Genomic DNA, 19293 nt, shown 5'->3' with positions numbered 1-19293 from the left:
CATGTTTAGGGGAAAGGTTGTTAAAGAGTTTTTTGTGCAGTTAGTCCTTTTTTAGCAACCACAATTGGGACTAGCAGCTTGTGATTGTGATCAAAACAGCCGTGGTGGCACAATGGTTAGTATGCAGTACTGCACTGCTCACTCCAGGAATTTGATTCTGAACGGCTCAAGACTGACTCAGCCTTCCATCCTTCCGAGGTCGGTGAAATGAGGACCCAGATTGTTGGGGACTCTATAAACCGCTTAGAGAGGTCTGTAAAGCACTCAAAAGTGGTATATAAGTCTAAGTGCTATTACTATTCTAACGTCGCTTACCCTTCGATTATTAAATGAAGTGTTGCAGTCGATAAGCAAAGCATCTCATGTCTGCAACTTAAGATTTTACTTTTTCCTTCTCTCTGAGCTCTGCTTGTCACAAGCCAGTTGTGAAGCACATAAATTATGATCATGTGATCATGGTCGCTGCAATGGTGGTAAATGTGTGCTGGTTGGAAAACGCATAAATAGTAATGTCAGTATGCTATGAAAGTCATAACTGACCAAAGGATTGGTCAGAAATGTTTTTTTTAAACTACAATAGTTTAGTGTGGCCATTAAGTGAACAGGGCAAATAAAATCCCATGATTGCCAGTCTTCTCAAAAATCATATTTGTGTGTAGTTTTTCTAAACTTTGTGTTTATAACAGATCTGTATCAATGCCGTTTAGGTCAGAATGATTTGTGTGTGTATTTGTTCTGAATTTCTTGTTCTTAGTTCATTATTACTTAGTTCATTATTTCAAAATGAACTATTAAAATTTTGTTGATCACCAAAAGTGACAGACCACCATAAATTTTGACAGAACTTTGAAAGATGTAGCAATAGTACCATTTTATTTCTGAATGCAAGGAAAATACTCTGAAAAATAAGGAGCTTGTGTACTCCTGTCAGTGATACATAGATATGAACACCCAGGAACATCTGGCTTTTCTCAAAGCATTGGGGTAGTATGAAGCTGGAGTCCAGAAAGTGTGTAGTGGGTGTGTGTGAGGATCTGTGACAGTTGGCGTATGGCTGTTTTGGTTTTTATTGTTTTTATTTTATTTCATTGTTTGTGAGCTGACCAGGATCATATTGCATAAAATGGGCAGCTTTATAAATCAAATAAATAAAGTCCTAGGATACCAGAGTTACAATGTGAAAAGCTTTGTTTGGTTGATTGATTGATTAATTGATTGATTCTTGTCATTCCACTCCCGTTATCTCCCACTTTCTTTTTTCTTTCTCTCACCAGGAATTCCTCTATTTTCCATGCCCATTATTATTACAGTATTTCTTATTCTAATTCATTCTTATTTTGGAGGGGGATTGTGTATGTATTCCAGAGGTGCTGTATTAACAATGTTTGACATATTAGTGATTTTGGGGGGCAACTTGAGGGCAGCTCAGATTCATAGCGAGAACAAAAAGGACATTATCCAGGCAAAACGACAGTTCTTTCTAAACTGCACAGATCAAAGTTCCTCTCCAATTTTCTCACTTTTTTTCTCTCCCCTCACCCCACTCTTATTGAGGTATCTCAATATTACATTCTCTTTGAGTTATATTTTGAACATCATTTTCCTTAGTGATTTTTACCTAAAGAACATTGAACATTCAGTGAAACCTCTAACTATAGGGTGTTCATATTTTCTTTGAATCATACAGTATATGCTACAGTTTCAGCTCCATTAGCTTGACATGAATTGGTGGTAGGGAGTATGCTAGCCAGTAGAGTTAACTGAAAAAATGTTCCCAGTGTAAAATATACTAAATATCTACATGGATGAGATAGCTTCACAATTCCCTTAATTATGACCTTTGTGTTGACAGAGGTGGTCTATAAAAAAAAAATAACCATATGCATTTAAATACAGGTGATGCTTCAAAGTTCCTCAAGGCCAAATGCCTGAGTAGGATTCAGATCAATTCCTAAAATAAAAGAACAAAGGAGAATAGCAATAGGCTGCAAAAGAATTGCTGGTGACTGCTTTGCCAGTCCATGTGTTTACTAAAAGAAGTTATCCAGATTTCAGAACATTTCAGGCAGGAATGGGATCCGACCAGTATAACTACCGGTTCTGTTGTTCTGCGCCACGCGAACATGCATGAGTCGCGCGAGTGCAATTTACGACCTGCTGAGCTGCCTGGACAGCTGCGTGCGGGTGCGCAGCAGTTGGAAAAGCCCCTTTCTCCTGCTTTTTCAACCTCAGCTGTGCCGCACAAAGCAGCTGCGGTTGAAAAAGCAGGAAATAAAGGACAGGTAAGAGGGCAGGTGGGCCAAAACAGCAGCAGACACAGAACCAGTTCTGTGTCTGCTGCTCTTCAGAGCTACCGGTTCTGTAGAGCCGGACAGAACCGGTAGAATCCCGCCCCTGATTTCAGGTGTAGCTTTGCATAACCCAAAGTTTTTGTTTTATTAGCTACTATGTCAAATTATTTAATAATATCCGTGTTTATAGTTGTGTCCTCTCCCCTCCTTTTCTTGCAGGAGAAGATGAGGATGAGTTTGAAAACTTCATGCTTCCCCTGACAGTTTCATTTGAAACCTTAGCCCAGATATTTAACAATAGCTTTAAGCAAGAGGAAGCAAAGGTAGGTTACTCTGAGTAGAAGGAGAAATCTTGCTCATCATAATAAATAGTGGTTTAAAATATGTAAAATTAATCACATTTAAATCCTTTTGAATTCAGTGGAAGTGAGTTATGAATAATTCTATTCTCAGTTTGAACTCCATATGATCAGTTTTGGCTACATTGTTGAATTTTTCTTATCCTTGCCTTTATTTATGGAATGCTGGCTTTTCAAAGCACATATTCCATAAGAAAATTCTGTAACTGCTGGACTTTCAGGTATGAAGCTACACTCCCCATGGAAAGGGGAAGGCCTGGTCTACATCTTAAAAGCCTTGCAAAGCATTGACAGGGCACAATAGTCAATCAGAGAGCAGTGGTTTCCTTTACTTACCATGCCTCTGACTCTCATCCTGACTTGACACCTGCCTTGTAGCTTGGTCAAGACAAGTTGTTGAAGGATTAAAGGGCCCTCAGCAAATGTAACTAATTACTGGTCTGTGTTGATTGCCCAAAGAGAAGAGTAAAGGCTTTACCATCCAGTGGGGAGAATAGGATTCCAGTGGGGATTTTTTCCCTCAAGAACTTTATTCATAAAAAGATGAAATTGAAGATGGCACTGCACTTGAAAATATCACAAGGAGCTCCCTTCTGTCCATTAGATTTAATAAGAGATATATGACATTATGCAGTCAGTTTACTTATTCCCTTCACTTCCCTTTGAGCAGCAAATAGACAATGTTTAAAACATGATGTCACATTATAGTTTTCCTTACTAAATAGGAGCCAGACATATGACTGGTGTTTTTAGTTGTAGTCCTGTAGTCTACCCTGTATTTAGTTCTCCCTGCTGATTACTGCTTTTGAACAAGATCTAAAATAAATGTTTAGCATCTTTTCCTTGTGTAATTTTGTCTCTTGCATATTAAATACTTGGGAGCTTGTGTGCTCATCTGACTGTTTAATTTACATATTACAGCTGGGTGTGAGTAGATTTATAGAGGACCCAGACATACACAAGCTAAAAACATTGCATGCTTAGAACATCTCTTCTAAACAAGAATTTAATATATAAATCAAGAGTTTATTAAATGGCTGGGCATATATGTATAAATAGGAACTGGTCTTGAAGTATTGCGTTCTTAAACCCAACAAAGTGATTAGGATAACTGATAGCTAAATAAGGTTTTTATGTGCCTGTGGGAGCCATATTAGGATTGATTTGACAAGTCAGTTCAGCTGTGGCAACAGTCATATTATCTAGCACAACATTATGTTTTATTAGTAAAATCCTTAAGTGTAGCAAGCTGTTTGTGTCAAAACAACAGTATATTTTAAGGGGAGAAAAGACTTGCTAAGTGGAAGCTGCATTATCAGGAACAAAACACATTAGCATAGCATTACATTAAATAAATTGCATTCTTGTATTATGAACAAACAGTTAACCATGCACTCTAGAGTGGCTATTTCAGATATGTTGTGTAAGATTTCTAGAAGCTCTGTATTTTTTATTTAGCATTTTAAAGTATGATGGGAGACTCAGTAGCATCATAGCTATTTTTCCTTCTTTGATGCATTTCAAGAGAACATAAGCCCCAATTCAGACAGCTATATATTAATTCCATTTTGAGCTACTTATTCAAAGAGTTCTCCATTCCACTTTGCTAGCTGTAGGAAATTTAGGGGAAGTTTAAAAAATGGTTCAGGGACAGAGCCAAGATACTTTGCCTCCTTGAAAAGGAGGACAAAAAGACACCACTGCCATTCCCTTATTATATGGAAGCTACCATACAGCAGCAAATGAATCTCAGTTGTAAAGGGAGCAAGCTAGCTTGTAGAGGTGAAAAGGAAAGCCATATGGGATATCTTCCCTTCCAAAAATATCAGCCATGAAGTTCTAGAAAACATAGTCACTAGGGAGGTTGTTGTTGTTGTTGTTGTTGCTGCTGCTGCTGCTACTACTACTACTACTACTACAACAAATAATATTACAGCATCTCCTAACTGAAGCATCTATCTTACTTTGTAGCGTGATAGAGCATATCTTACTTTGCAGTGTGAAAGGGCATAGTATCAAATACATGTAGTGAATTTATGGACATATTACTAGAAAAAAGCACAAAACTTGCTTGATTTGATTTATATGACTACATAATTTTAAAAAAATGCTGCTCCAGACAGCAAACACCCATATAAACAGAATTATAATTGTGTTTTATTTTTATTTGTATCCCATCAACATTATTTTTATAAATAACTGAAGGTGGTGAACTTTCCTCTTCCTATTTTCCCCAGAACAACAGTCCTATGAGGTGGGTTGGGCTGAGAGTGAGTGACTGGCCTAAAGTCACCAGCTGGCTTTCATGGCCAACACAGGAGGTAAACTCACAGTCTCTGGTTTTCTGGCCTGGTGCTTTAATCACTGGACCAAATTGGCTTTCCTACAATTAAAATTCAACCAAATATATAACATACCTCCAGTTCATTGGATGAGCTCTTCTCATCTAACATTCTTTCTCTTCTAATCCCCATGCTTGAGGAAACAATCAGGGCTTCCTGAAGGTTAGCAAGGTTGCAGCAAGTCAAGTGGAGATGAAGATGGCAGTAACCATCATAGAGAAGGGATGTTTCCTAAGTTCTATCAGATGACATTGTTTTACAGAAGATATTTGAAGCATGCCCACTCTATTGGAGTATGTGGGATGGGCAGAAATAACCAGAGAAAAAGATATCCCTACAATGACCTAGTCTTACACCAGGTAGGCCTTTATAAATGATAACCAGGACCTTTCGTTGTGCCTTGAGGCCTACTGGAGCCAGTGTAGCAGATTAATGAGATGCTACATGGATATACTGATAAGTACCCATGACTATCTGTGCTGCTGCATTCTGGACCAATTGCAGCTTTCAGAAAGTTTTGAAGGGCAGTCATGTAGACTACATTGCAATGGTTCAGCCAAGAGATGAGTAATGACAAGCAGCCCTCCTGGTCCCGGTACATATACAATATGTGCACTAGACAGAGTTGTGCAAAGGATCCATGGTCACACCTATCACTTGTCCTTGGAGCTGGATCCAGAGGCCCAAGAGGACCTCCAGATTGCATACCAGGCCTGAGCAGAAGAGTGTCATTCCCCCCCCCACTCCAAAAGTTTCCATTTCTCAGACAATGAGGACTCAAAACTCGCAGTTGCTCAATCTTGCTAAAGTTGAAACCGAGCTTGTTCTTCCTCTTCCAGGCTCCAGGCACTGAGAAGTATTGTTGACAACATCACTTAGATGTCCAGGAGCAAAGATATATAACTATTACCAACGTACTAATTATACTTCACTCCCTGCTATCAGATGACCTTTCCCAGCACTCTACAAATAATAATAAGGGCAGGAGATATGTAACACTGTGTCTTCCATCCCCAACTCCCACTTCATGGATCAGAAATATCCATGACCAGTGATATGAAAAACCATTGAGAGATTGAGAAGGACCAGTTTGGATGCACTATCCACATCTTGTTCCCTCCATAAATCATTAACAAGTGCAACCAAGTGCTGTCTGTTATAGCCAGACCTGAATCCATAGATAATACACTTTTTGGGGAGCCCTATGGAATTGTAGCCTACTCACTGAACAACCTTCCTTATAAATGAAAGCTTGGAAACAGGATGAAAATTGTCCAGTTAGATTGGATTCACAGTGAAAGAGATGACAGAAGCATCCCCTCTTTCAAACTCTTGAAAAGCTTATAAAAATGTGACCATAAATGATTAGATGTGTTAAATCATGATAAAACTGGTGATTTGATTAGCAGCTGTTTAAGAAAAGTATATGAAACGTGTTCATCAGATCCTCTAGATACTTTTGTAATTAATATCATTATTCATTTTTCATTCTAAAATAAGCATTGCCAATTTACTCAAGCTGGTAGACCCAGACCTAATACTATCCGTATATGTTGGACTACAATGACCATTAACCCACCTACAGATTTGGGTAAACCTCATTAGATACAAATATCATATGTGCTCTATTTCATTATTTGATCTATAGTGTCATTTAAAATTAAGATTTGCGTTTTACATAACCCTGATGAAAGATTGCAATCTGTTGTCACTTACAGACTTTATCAGTATTGAAAACACAGTGCTCATGTACCGTCTTACTTGACACAGGAGCATTCTTACTGGGGATGCTATTGTTGTTTTTTAATGGAGTTCCAGTGTTATATCCCTAAACTAGCAAGTTCTTAATGACCCTAGAAAGTGATTGCTTTGATTACACTTTAACGGTATTTGCAAATAAAATCACAAGTAATTAAGGGGAAATCTCCAGGCTTTTGAGCAACTTTGATGCATGATAACTGCCTGATTCAGCTCCATCTAGAGTAATGCTGTGTAGACAAGAGCTACTGAGATCAATAGCAACATAATGATAGTGGCAGAATTAAGTGAGTAACCTGAGAACTATGCCTTCAGAATGCATGCAGCTGCCACAAGCCGGGCCACACAGTGCACTCCTTGCTTCCGTCCTAAATGTTCATCAAAAGACGCCCTGCAGGAAAATGGAGTTAGATGCTCTTTATTGCTGATCGTGTCTCTTGCCACATTTATCAGGGAAATTGGATTAGCAGTTGGCAGCTGCAGGTAGACAAGGTTCTGCAGTGATTAAATATGCAGCTTGGCTGCATTTGTTGTGACAGACCTTTAGTAAATTCTACTGTAAGCACCATCTGTCTAATTTGTATAAACACAAACTTCATGCTTTAAGCCACTGCTAAAGAACTAGATTTGTTGCTTTATCGTAAAGTCAACTTTTCTACCAAAATCTTTTAAACATCATTTATTAAGTTAAAGGAGTGTTTTTGTTTGTTTGTTTTGTTTAGATCTTAATGAATAAATAATATGTGTAAAGTGCTTTCAGGTACTCTGTTTTGTAAGGGATGAAAATAAAAATAATCTGTTCTGGTCTTCAGTAAAATGTTTAGCATTCCTGTTTGCAGGGAGGTGACAGTGTTAAAATATCACTTAGAAAATGGCCTGTGACTGCCAAATTCATTTAATTTGTGACTTCTAATAGTGGTTTCTAATTGGCTTTTATACATCTGAAATGTGTAGTTGAAATATAATTGAGGGAAGATAGCTTATCATTCTTGAACCATGTCTGTAATTGGCAATAGGCTTCATAAAGCATATGTTCAGTTTTATTTTCCAGAAGATGCTAACAAAATACATGGGGATATTTTTCATGTGACGGCATTAGCTGGAATAGGAAAACTCATGTTCCAAAAGGATAGCTTATTTTCCTCAACTCTATTCTCTTAATCCCCTAGATTGGACCTGGAAATTCTGCTCAGTAGTATGCTGGCTTTCTCTATTTAATGTCAGTGTATTCTGATATTATTTATGATGTGATTAGTTTGAAAGAACAAGTAAAACAATGTGTCTGAGGAAGAGTTGTTAAATAGCATTGTGCTATTTATAGCTGGTTCACCCAAACTCAAAACTGTTGAATTATTTAAAATCCTTGATTTCAGCTTGCACACATTAAAAGTTTTCACACTAAGTGCCAAATGTTGCAAACAGCACTTTAACAGAATGATTTTGCTTTGATCCCTGTAGCAGTTCCTGAATAATTTATCACAGGTTATTGCCTTAATTCTGGAGAGGGATAGTGCAATAAAGGCAGATGAAAACACTCCAGTTGAAACACCTTGGGGCCTGCTCATTCCTCTGACATGGCTCTTTTGTTGGAACTATTTAGAGGTTATTAAGACGTGTCTGTAGAATTAAGAGTCTGCTGTAAGGATGAAGAAGACAGCCATCTTAATTCTAAAGACAAAGCACTATGACCCCTCACCTTTTTCTTGGCTATTATTATAGAGCAGAATTATGAAGGTAATAATATAGCTGCACCCAGAAGTACTACTATACTTAAAAGTCTATCAGACGTTTCCATTATAAAATCCTGTTTTGGGGTGTTGAATGGTATCTTATCTAGCTAGCAAGTTAGACTGACATAGACTGTTGCTGTATACAGAAATTTCATGTTCTGTTGATATCCCCTTTCCTATCTCTGAATAACTTTATCACATTTTGAACTGCCCATCTCCCTCATAGAAACCCATAACATTAAGAGTTTTTGAAAATCAAGAGATTACCTTTTACATAATCCCAGAAGAGTAATTTTAAGAATAGTTCTCTTTTTCTTTATAGTTAGTTGTAAAATATGCAACTTTCATTTGAAAATGAAATTGTGCATAAGTTTAGTTACCAAAAAATGTGTTTGCACATTTTTCCATATTCAGACTTGAAGTATATCTTTTGGATTATTAAGATGTACTACTAAAATGGATCCCATTCTATAACTGTAATATGGTTATAATAATAAGGTGAGCAAAAGCATAGGGTGTTTTCTACACAGGGAAAGAACGTATTTATTATTTATTTACTGGATTTGCAAGACCGCCCATTCAAACAATCTGTATCGGGGGCATACAACAACAACAACAAAAAAAGAGAAACTCCACCCACACATAAAATTAAAACACATGCAATATATAAATATAAATTACAACAATGGCAACCAAGACCATAGCAAAACAAGCAAAAGGGGACTCCTCTCAACTGGTCCCTAATGCCTTGGGGTGGGAGCCAGGTATGTTTCCTAAAAGTAAGCAGAGTCGGGACCTGTCATATGGGGGGGAGGGGCAGTGGAAGAGATTCCAAATCCAGGAGTAACCATAAATAAGACATTTTCCTAGGTCACATAAGATGGCAGGATATAAAAAGGGTCCCCAATCTCTTGCCCGTGGACCGGTACTGGTCCACAGCCTGTTGGGAACTGGGCCGTGCAAGTGGCAGGCATTCATTTCTGTATGTACAGGATCTAAGTTGCGCGTGCAAAGCCATCTCCTGCCGCCACTGCCAATCCGTGGAGCCATAATGGTTGGGGACCACTGATATAAAATAAGGAACCTGAATGCAAGTTCTATTGTTCCGTTCTTCTTTATATCACCTTTCATGAAAACCCAGTTGATAATGTGAATACCAAAGGCTTATTTTCATTTGTTCTTCAAGCAATGCCACCTTGAAACTATTCTTTTATGTGAATTCAGTTATATGAACCTAAGAGCCATTTTTAAAGTCTGCCGTAGGCTAATAAATGGGTTTTTGGTTCCTAAATAAGTTTTGGCTGCTGTAAATAACTACATTTATATCCCTACTTTTAGGATGTTTGCTCTCAGCAAATATTTGTATAATCATTCAGCAATTTTATTACAATATAGAGTAAGCAGGACTTTTTGTATAGTGAGAATGTTCTTTACGATTTTTCCCATTATTTTAACTTTGGATAACAATGTTCTATATGTTTACCTTATTTGCTGTTATAAACAGCTAAATAATCCACTGGAATACGATTTCACTTTTTCTTATATATCAAATATTGTCAAGAGTTTCTCACATGAAAAGGATTTGTCAAGAGTTTCTCACATGCCAAGTCTGATGATTCCTTCTCAAGACCATGGAGGCATAAGACCCATTATACATGGACCTGACATTCACTGATAACAACCTGAAGCAGCTGGCCTAGTTTTATTTATATAGCATATGGCATAGAGTAATGGTTAATAGTAGTAAAAATATATAAAAGGAGCACATAATGCTATAGTATACACATGATGGAATATGTTGTCAATTTTGTAAGGCATGAGGAATTCAAGAAGCTATATATAAGCTATAGGTTACACTTTGAAATACATTGGTTCATGAGAATAGAATTGGAATGTGACAAAGTGTTTGATATATTAATATCTAGACCATTTATCCAATTAATAAGCCTAGAAAGAGGGACTAGCACCAAATTGTTCATCCCCCCTTCTTCTAAAACAATTCCGTGTAGATTATTTACTCCTAAACTCACTTCATTGCCCTCTTCACTTTCTCTCATCTGTCTCTTTGCAGCTCCTACTTTCACTCCTGATTTTCAGGGGTCCAACCAACAAAACTAGATGAGCATAAATAATCCTCTCCTCTCTTCACTGACAACCTGAGTGGTCTAACCTGTTAGTAGTGGGGAGGAGCTCCACAACTGTCTTGTTGTCTCAGTTCCATACTGAAAATATATTTGCTTTTCCTGAATTACAATTTCTAATTCTATAAGTTTAGGGAGAAAGCAGAGAACTATTTATTGGTAGCTATTTTTCCCCTGCTGTGTATCCTTTGAAAATTTCATTGTGAAGCCTATTATCTTTGTCCTCATGATTGGAAATTTAGTTAAAAAAAAGCAAAAACCCTGAAACTGACCTACTGAGATTTCCCAGATAATAAAGTTGTTACAGTACGTGTCATTGCGGCTTTCTGGGGCTTCATAGGATTTAGTGGAAGACATACTACAAAAGCAGTTCTTCTGGATATTTTCTTTTCTGTTTTATTAAACCAAATAGCATCTAAATAAGCAAGCTACTTTCAGTTTTGCCACATTTCTTAGAAAAAGTTAGCAAGAATTATTTACTGCCAAACAAAACAAGGTTGTTTCTACCTCATTTCTTCTACCCTACCAGAAACCTCCTATGTTTCTGGCTTTTTCTTTCCTCTACTCAAGATTGCAACCTAAGCTTGCTCTCATTCCATTTAGCATGCCTTTACATGGCTATTTCTAATTTTCTTCTTAGAAATAAAGAAGAACTGAATATGCTGGCAGCAGTCTTTGCCATTCAGATTGGCATAGGCCTTCTCTTTCATTTCTGGCTAGCAGAACATCTTCATATTCTTGTCATGTTCGATGCCAGAAGGATCATCTCTGAAGGACAAACAATAGTGCACACTTCTCTTTGATACTAGTCAGCTTTCCTTCCTTATGTCTAACAACCCATTCCCCTTTCCCTCATACAGCAGCTCAAAAGGGCTGAATCCTGAGAACACCTATGATGCTTCTTCCTCTTTATTTTCAGTGAGTCTTCTCACCCAACAATTTTCTTCAGCAAACTACTCTGGACTTGCCCCCACATCAGTTAGTTTTCAATAATACATTATAATTTAGTCCAACTTAGGTTAACCGGCCACATTACTTTATAACAGTAACAAATCTTCAATAGGTAACACTGCCTAGATCCATTTTAGGTCATGCCAACCATTTGTATCCCCTCTATCAAACTTCTCCTTCCAGTTTTTCTCAGAGTTCTTTCTGATGTTTTTAATATTCCACTTTCTCTTATGAGAACATTTTACTTTGAGAAACTAAGCTATTTCTCCTACTCTTAACTTCTTCATAATCATGTTAATGAAAAAAAAAAGTATTTGTTTGGGTGTCTGTATGTGAGTAGCCAGCAAGGCCAAGATTAAATGCAGAGTGTGACAGGCGTACACTTGTATATCGCACAACAGTTTTATGCTTGAGAATTAAGTTCTGTGTAATCTAATCTTACAAAGCTCCAGGAGAGCTCATTTTGATTCAGAGTAATATTGTAGTTCAGAACACCTTATCTGATTACCTTTCTTCCTTTGATAGTTGATGTTACTGTGACATTTGGCAGTGTCCATCCAATTTCTCTTTTTGCCTATTCAGAATTATGGTTGAATTATATAATTGGCAAATTGGAGAAAACATTTTCTTTTGTAATTTTACAAAACAAAATCAGGGTAACTATTTGGATTGAACTGTGTATATTGAGTTGAAATGGTTTTTTTTTTTAATTGAAGTATTTAATTTATTATTGAAGTATTTAATGTAGATAGATTTTCTTTTGCTCTTATCATGAATTAATTGTGCTGGAAAAGTTATGTGAACCCAGAAGGCTGATCTAATATAATAGATTTTGTTATTAGGAATGATCTATGATTAAAAACTACTTCAGACTTACTGTAATAAGTATATTACAAGGAAATTGTGTATATCTTACAAAAAATTATAAGATTTACATTCAAATAATTTCTATGTACAGAAAACTTAGTATGGTACTAAAACTACCCATATACTGACCATAATACCAATTATCATTCTTTTCTTTTGAGGTTTCTGAAATTACACAGTTCTGATATCTTAACTGGTTATTTAAAACATTTGCAAGAGAGGAAATACCCATGAACCTTGAACTCTATGTATGATTTTTAGAGAATATCTACTAAATGGTTTCAGCATCTGTTCAATTAACAACAGTCAACATTTAAAATCTGAAACACTTTAAACTAATATTTTCAGTGCATTTATTATTAATGTATTGAATATGCTCAGTAATATTTATGGAAATTTATTCATGTTTCCTGCTCATCAACTACTTTTAGTTGAAACATAAAATGAACTAATGCATTTTCTTCAAATTATTTTGAGTGATGATCAAGTTAGGAAAGTTTCATCTGTAAAAATCCTCAATTTAGCAAGGAGGGAGGAAATGCCATACATTTTCATAAATGTACATTTTCAGCTTAAAATATTACATGATTTTATATCCAATATTTAAACTAAGTTACATTATTCTGTGGAAGCCTTTATCATATATTTGTAAACATTTGATGAATATTAACATTTAAGAGGGAGACTTAAGCCCTAGCATTCTTTAGAGGGGGGAAAAAGACATTTACACTAATGAATTAAAATCAAATATTGTGCTCATTACTGGTTGATCATTACTCCATCTGCTCAGTGCTAACGTGAAAATCAATTACTGTGTTTCTTTCCCACTGACAGCGTATGTTGATCGGACTGGCAAGAGATCTTCGAGGGATTGCCTTTGCTCTGAACACAAAGACCAGCTACACCATGCTGTTTGACTGGATGTATCCTTATTACACTATGACAATACCAGTTCTGTGCACAGAGGGATACCACGTCCTTTGCATTCGTTTAATAGCATGGCACAGTGGGGAAGAGGAAACAAAGCTAAACGAACTAATATCTAATCAGCTAAAATTACAGTACAGTTGCACTCATGCCATTAACTGAGAAGGCAACATTTGGAGAGAGACCACAAAAAGGTCACTTTTTGGGGTGGGGGTTACACCACACTTAATCCCTAAACGTTTTGAAACCCTGCAGTGCTTTAATAATTCTATAGCCCTTTAATTTACGATGTGATATGTCTCTGCTTAGTTAAAGTATGTATAAGTTATCCTGTTGTACACTTAATTTTCCTATACTTATTGCAGGAATCATACTTAGATGCATTGATTTCATTTGATGCTATGCGATCTCATATTACATCATAAATGGTTTAGGCTAGCAAAACTTGCAGATTTTGATTGTGTTCTCTGTTTTATTTTAATAGAAAGCAAAAATTGATTTCTATCCTACCAATGTTGTGTTATCATTTCTGTTTAAGAGCCAAAGTAACAATTTGGGTAACTTGATTACTAGCATTAGTTAGTGCATATGACTTTCAGGAGAAAGGGGGCTATATGTCTCCTTAGAATCTTCTAACTGGTCTCCCTTAATGAAATCAGGAGTGCTTATATTAGGATCCATCCACCTGGACTTCATGTTTAGGGAGAACTTCGAAGAGTAGTTTTGATAGTGCAGTGTTCCATTTTGACTTTATTTGAAATCATCTTAGACAATATTTGGGAGGAGGGTTTCATTCTCATATGTATAAAAACTCTTTAAAATAAGCTCTCCTTTCTTAATACTAAGATTATTTTATTTTAAAGCTATTACAAAAGCCTTATTTTAAAAACAAATATATAAACAAAAATTAAAATAACATAGAGATCAATTATTTAACAGCAAAATTAATGTAAAACAGTAAAAGATGCACAAGTCTCCAGCTGTTCTGCTAAACGGCTTTCTATTTTTGCTTCAGTTGAATAAATGTTTATAAGAAACTAAAAAAAATCCTTAGAAACACTTGTATCTCTCTTGAATTTTCACTTCGGCTAGACAGCTCTGAATATGACTTTTAACCACTAGATGGCAAAAATGAGCAGAATCCATAATATTACTAAGTTGATCTTTGACCATGGAATCATTATATATATGGAAGGGTTCTCTTTTAATGCTTAGAAGTATCTAGCTGAGCAAGAACATTAACGTTATCCTGCAAAATGGAATTGTTTGTAGCAGGCTTGCTTATACTAATTGGGTTTCCATAACAAATCAGACTCCTTGGAAAAAGGCCAAAGGCTTTTCATAATTGTATTGACAAGAAAATGAATATGATAAATGGTGTTCATTCAGTTGAGAAAAGATTTATAGTTTTTCCCTCTGGGCAAAGGATGAAGAGCAAATATGTGTAATAATAAAAAAAATCTGTTACAAAGTTGTAACAAATTTGATCTCTCATAAAGCTTTATTAAAATATCTCAAAATATGTTAAAGGCATTTCTGATAGTAAGCTATAGATTTGGCTTGGTATATTCCTCTATAAAAAGGAAAATAAGGATGAAGAATTAAAAATATAAATATGGAAGTCATACATTTCTCCTGAAATATTGATATGTCAAACTGTCTGATTCAGGGATTCCAGTTCAGAAGTTGATTTGTCTTGGTTAGTTAATAGGGTATATTGGCTGTACGGAGCATGCCTAAACATATAGAAACAGTATTTTTTTTTAATAAAAACATGTGCAACTGAACCTAACAATTAGAATGCAGTGAATTATTTTTCCATAATTGTATAGTTCCATATTTCATTTAATAAATTGTACATCTTTTGAGGCTTTAGTTAAATTTAAATGCTTTGCTACAAACAATTCAGTTTCTTAAATTCTGAAAATTCAAGCAACACATACCAACATAGCAGAATAAGGCTCAACATCCATTTACAAAAGCACTGTGATTGATGGAATTGGTAAAACTTACTTCTAATTGCAAAAAAAATAAAAATCTGTCAGTCTCTTGATTCTTTTCTTCCTCTCACTACCATTTTCCATGTATGAAAACATAAATATTTATGCAAAGAGATTTCTTTTTCTTTATTTCTATTATTATAGCCTTTCCAAGTGTTCAGGAAGCTTTAGGTAAGGTGCAGGTTTTGTTATAGTCACTGCAGAGCAAATTCTACTTTGCTCTGCATTTCAGAGAGCTGTAGAATAGATAGGTCAGACACTGGTAACTCATAATTTATTTTTGGCTTAGTATATTGTATGGGTTCACACATTGTGGCTTAGCATTATACTGTTGTTTTTTAATCCTGGCTTAACCATAGATTTTAAATTCAGCTACGACATGCTTGATTCAATATGAGATTCAAGAAAATCTAGTGCATATTGTTCCTGGATTTGCAAACACCCTTCTCTGTCCATGCAAAGCTGCATCACAAGAATCTGTTAGAAGACTGCTCCCCTTGGAGTTCAGCTCCTCACTTTGCCTCATAGAATTAGAAGGTCCCTGAGAGGTCATCCAGTCCAATCCTTGCATGATGCAGCATTCACTACACTATCCCCAGTAGATGACTATCCAACCTCCATTTGGAAACCTCTAGTGAAAGGGGAGAAATCATTCTGTGTGATATTCTATTCCACTAATCGATACTGTTCTTCTTAATGTCTAATCTATATCTCCGTCTTCGACATTCCATCCCATTAGTTCTAGTTTTGCTGTCTGGAGCAAGTGAGAATGCCTCCAGCTCTCTGCAGTATGACAGCCTTTCAGATATTTGAGCACAATTATTATGTCCATTCTCAATCTTCTCAAGCTAAACCTACCTAGGTCTTTTATTCCTCATGGGACTTGGTTTCCATTCCTGTCATCATCTTGTTAGCCCTTGCTTCAGTTTATCCATGTCCTTTTTTTTCAGCTGAGGTGTGCAGAATTGAGCACAATACTCCCAAGTGAGGCCTGACCAAGACAGAGAAGAGCAAGATGATATATCCCATGATCTGAATTCTTTGATCCTCTCAATGTTTCTATGCCATTGACCTTGTTTTCTGATAGGTTCCTGTACCAAAGGAATGATCTTTTAGCATTGATTGGTTGTGAATGGCATGCAATATATCAATGATTTTAACATTAACAGTGATAGGAACACTTCTTTCTGTCATAGGATGTAAGGGTGTTGAAAGTATTGCTATCTTAAGTTTTCTTCATAAAACTTGAAGACATTATTGTTTATGATTGAATTAAAATGTTGGGGGGGGTGTACTTTGGTGAGAAGTTAGTTAGACTATATGAATAAAATGCAACTTTCACCTCCAAGAGCAAGGGTGAGATATAAAAATGTTTTAAAAATAATAAAACTGAACATCATACTGTAAGAATGTAATAGATATGCAACTATAAAACAAGGTCTGTCGGTGTATGTTACATCTTTATATTATAAGCATTTTGGCTTTGCTTTAATGAAAATTTACAGATACTAAAGAAAAGACCCAATTTTAACCGTGTTTTTAGTAGACTTTTAAGCTTACATGATGCATGTCATTTATTTTGAATCTTTAACATAACTTACAAAAGCTACCCATCATATCTTCCCATTCTTCAAACAGCTGTTGAACTTTGGTATTGCGAACCAGCATGTACAACTCCAATCTTGAAGCTTATGGCTGAAATGATGCAAAACAGGTACAATTGCTTCCATTTAATTGGCTTGATAGTTCTCTTAACTATATCAACAACTGCAGGATTTGCTTCAAAACAAAATTTTGTATTACTAGAAACCATATTTGTGAGGATTTTGTGCAATCAAATTAATATTGAAAAGCTTTACTTACAGCTATTTGTTCATTAACATTTGCTCATTTTAAACTGCTTAATGTACCACTATCCTATGCAAATTCATTCAGATTAAATTTGATGAAATTTTAATCAGCTCTGTGATTTTATCTGTACTTTTCTGATTTTTTTCTGTTGTAACTCCAACAAAATGGTGGAGATAAACAACTTTGCTGGTCTCTTTGCAAATATGCTTTCTCTTGACTACCATGAATATAGAACAGTGCAGTGATGGCATTCAAAAACTTTTACTACCGGTTTGGTGGGTGTGCTTTGCGCACGTGCATACACTTTGCATGCACGCATGCGCCAAACACGCACTTTGCTCAGGCGCAGAGGTGTTTGCACAGACGCAGAGGCGTTCCAACTCATCTCCTGCAAGCCTGCACTCTCCCGGTTGCTTCAGCAGCTGCCGCGCGGCACTCTTCTGTGCTGTGCAAAGCAGCTGCGCTTCAACAGCAGAAGATAAAGGTGAGTATGGGAGGCCGGGCAGGCAGGTGGGCCCAACAGCAGAGCGGTGGAGAGAACCAGTTTGGTCTCTGCTGCTCATCGCCACTACCGGCTTGGCAGAACCGGGCCGTACCAGTAGCATGCCACCAAAGGAACAGTGGCTGGGGAATTCTGGCTGACTAGTGAATTCTGAGAGTCCTAGCGTCTTAAAGTTGCCAAGGTTGAAAAACACTGATATAGAGTGATTTCTATAGGAAGCCAATCAGGACTGCCTGATTTCCTTGGTAGACATCCACACACATTGGATACATCCTTTAAGAAAGGGAGCCCAATCTACTTTAGCTCTGAGAAAGTATTACATTATTGGAAAACAATGGACAATTTACTACATAATTCCAACAGAAATACCCAGCACAGTTATCCTATCTTCATATGAGCAACGGCTTTTTTCCCCTTTTCTGAACTTGAATAATTGAACTTTTCAATTATTGTCTACAGTTTTTAATGGGTCGTATAATGGTTAGGCTGAGAGGGTACCATTTAGTACAGGGGTCCCCAAACTTGGCAACTTTATGACTTGTGGATTTAACTCCCAAAATTCTCCAGCCAGCATAGCTGTCTTAAAGTTGCCAAGTTTGGAGACCTCTAATTTAGAATAACCGAGTTTGCACTCAAAATCTTGCTGTAAACTAAATGTGTGTTTGCAAATATATTTGATTTTTTTTTCAAAAAAAAAAAAAGTATATTCTGTATTTAAATGGTTGAGTTAACTGTCACAAACAGTTGGCCAATCTTAATCAAAATTGAAGACAGTTTTTAAAGTATTCTAAGTCAACTCAGTCTATTAACTAAACATTGAATGAATATGTTTTACATATAACACATCTTAAATAGATACCAGGTGATTGGGTGACTTTGGTTGATTTTAACATTGACCTATATTAAGCTTCTCCAAAGGGGCTTTTAAAAAGGAGTTATTTTTAATATATCTAAGTATATCTTTCTAGCTATTATCTAGCTAGCTAGCTATAAAATGTAGCTTTAAAGGAAAAGGTACAAGAGAAACCTTTACAAATCTGAGAAATTCCAAACAAGACAAAGAGGTATAAGATTAAGTCTCTAAAGGAAGGAAACCTCATTGAAATACTTTGCATATTCATTATATTAATTTACCTATTGGTATTCAGAAAGTCTATATTGTTCCCATTAGACATCATCATTGGGGATGAGTTTCTTTTTCTTGAGTTGTGTACAGCATTAAGTTTTACAGGTTAAAATGCACAGTACAATACACTTTGACATGGTGGAAATATGTTACAGAGTATTAAATTGTGCAATATGATAAAATGGAGTTGCTTCCATTATTTATATCTGCCAGATGTTACTGTTTTGTACTTTGTAGAATAGAAATATTATGAAGTGTTCCTTATGCATCACAAAATCCTAACCTCTGTTAGAGAATTCAGAATTTCTGGAATTTTAAGAACATTTCTCTAATTTGTCCATCTAAAACAATGACGTTTTGTCCCATTCCTTCATTTAGGAAATGTCTGAAATAGCAGGGGAATACATGGAGAATAAGGCTCTGACTTTGAAACAAGTTTATTTCTTCC

The 19293-nt window shown here is 36.1% G+C and overlaps 1 protein-coding gene across 3 annotated transcripts in view; it reads left to right on the top strand.

Moving 5' to 3' along the window:
* The window catches only part of RANBP17 (RAN binding protein 17), a 191996-nt gene that overhangs the window by 122743 nt on the left and 49960 nt on the right, over positions 1-19293 (top strand). For 2 of the 3 annotated variants that reach the window (XM_087948140.1, XM_087948150.1), the window contains 3 exons: positions 2511-2614; positions 13274-13362; positions 16973-17080. In XM_087948140.1, the coding sequence (XP_087804266.1) occupies positions 2511-2614; positions 13274-13362; positions 16973-17080 (301 nt within the window). The remainder of the gene's footprint in view (positions 1-2510; positions 2615-13273; positions 13363-16972; positions 17081-19293) is intronic. The other variant, XM_087948144.1, reaches the window with a different exon arrangement.

Source organism: Notechis scutatus, chromosome 1, assembly GCF_049901735.1.
Source record: "Notechis scutatus isolate UNSWTSFEM ecotype Mainland chromosome 1, rNotScu1.2, whole genome shotgun sequence".
Taxonomy (NCBI): Eukaryota; Metazoa; Chordata; class Lepidosauria; order Squamata; family Elapidae; genus Notechis; species Notechis scutatus.
Note: the sequence above shows the minus strand (reverse complement) of the source record. Positions and strands in the feature narration are given on the sequence as shown.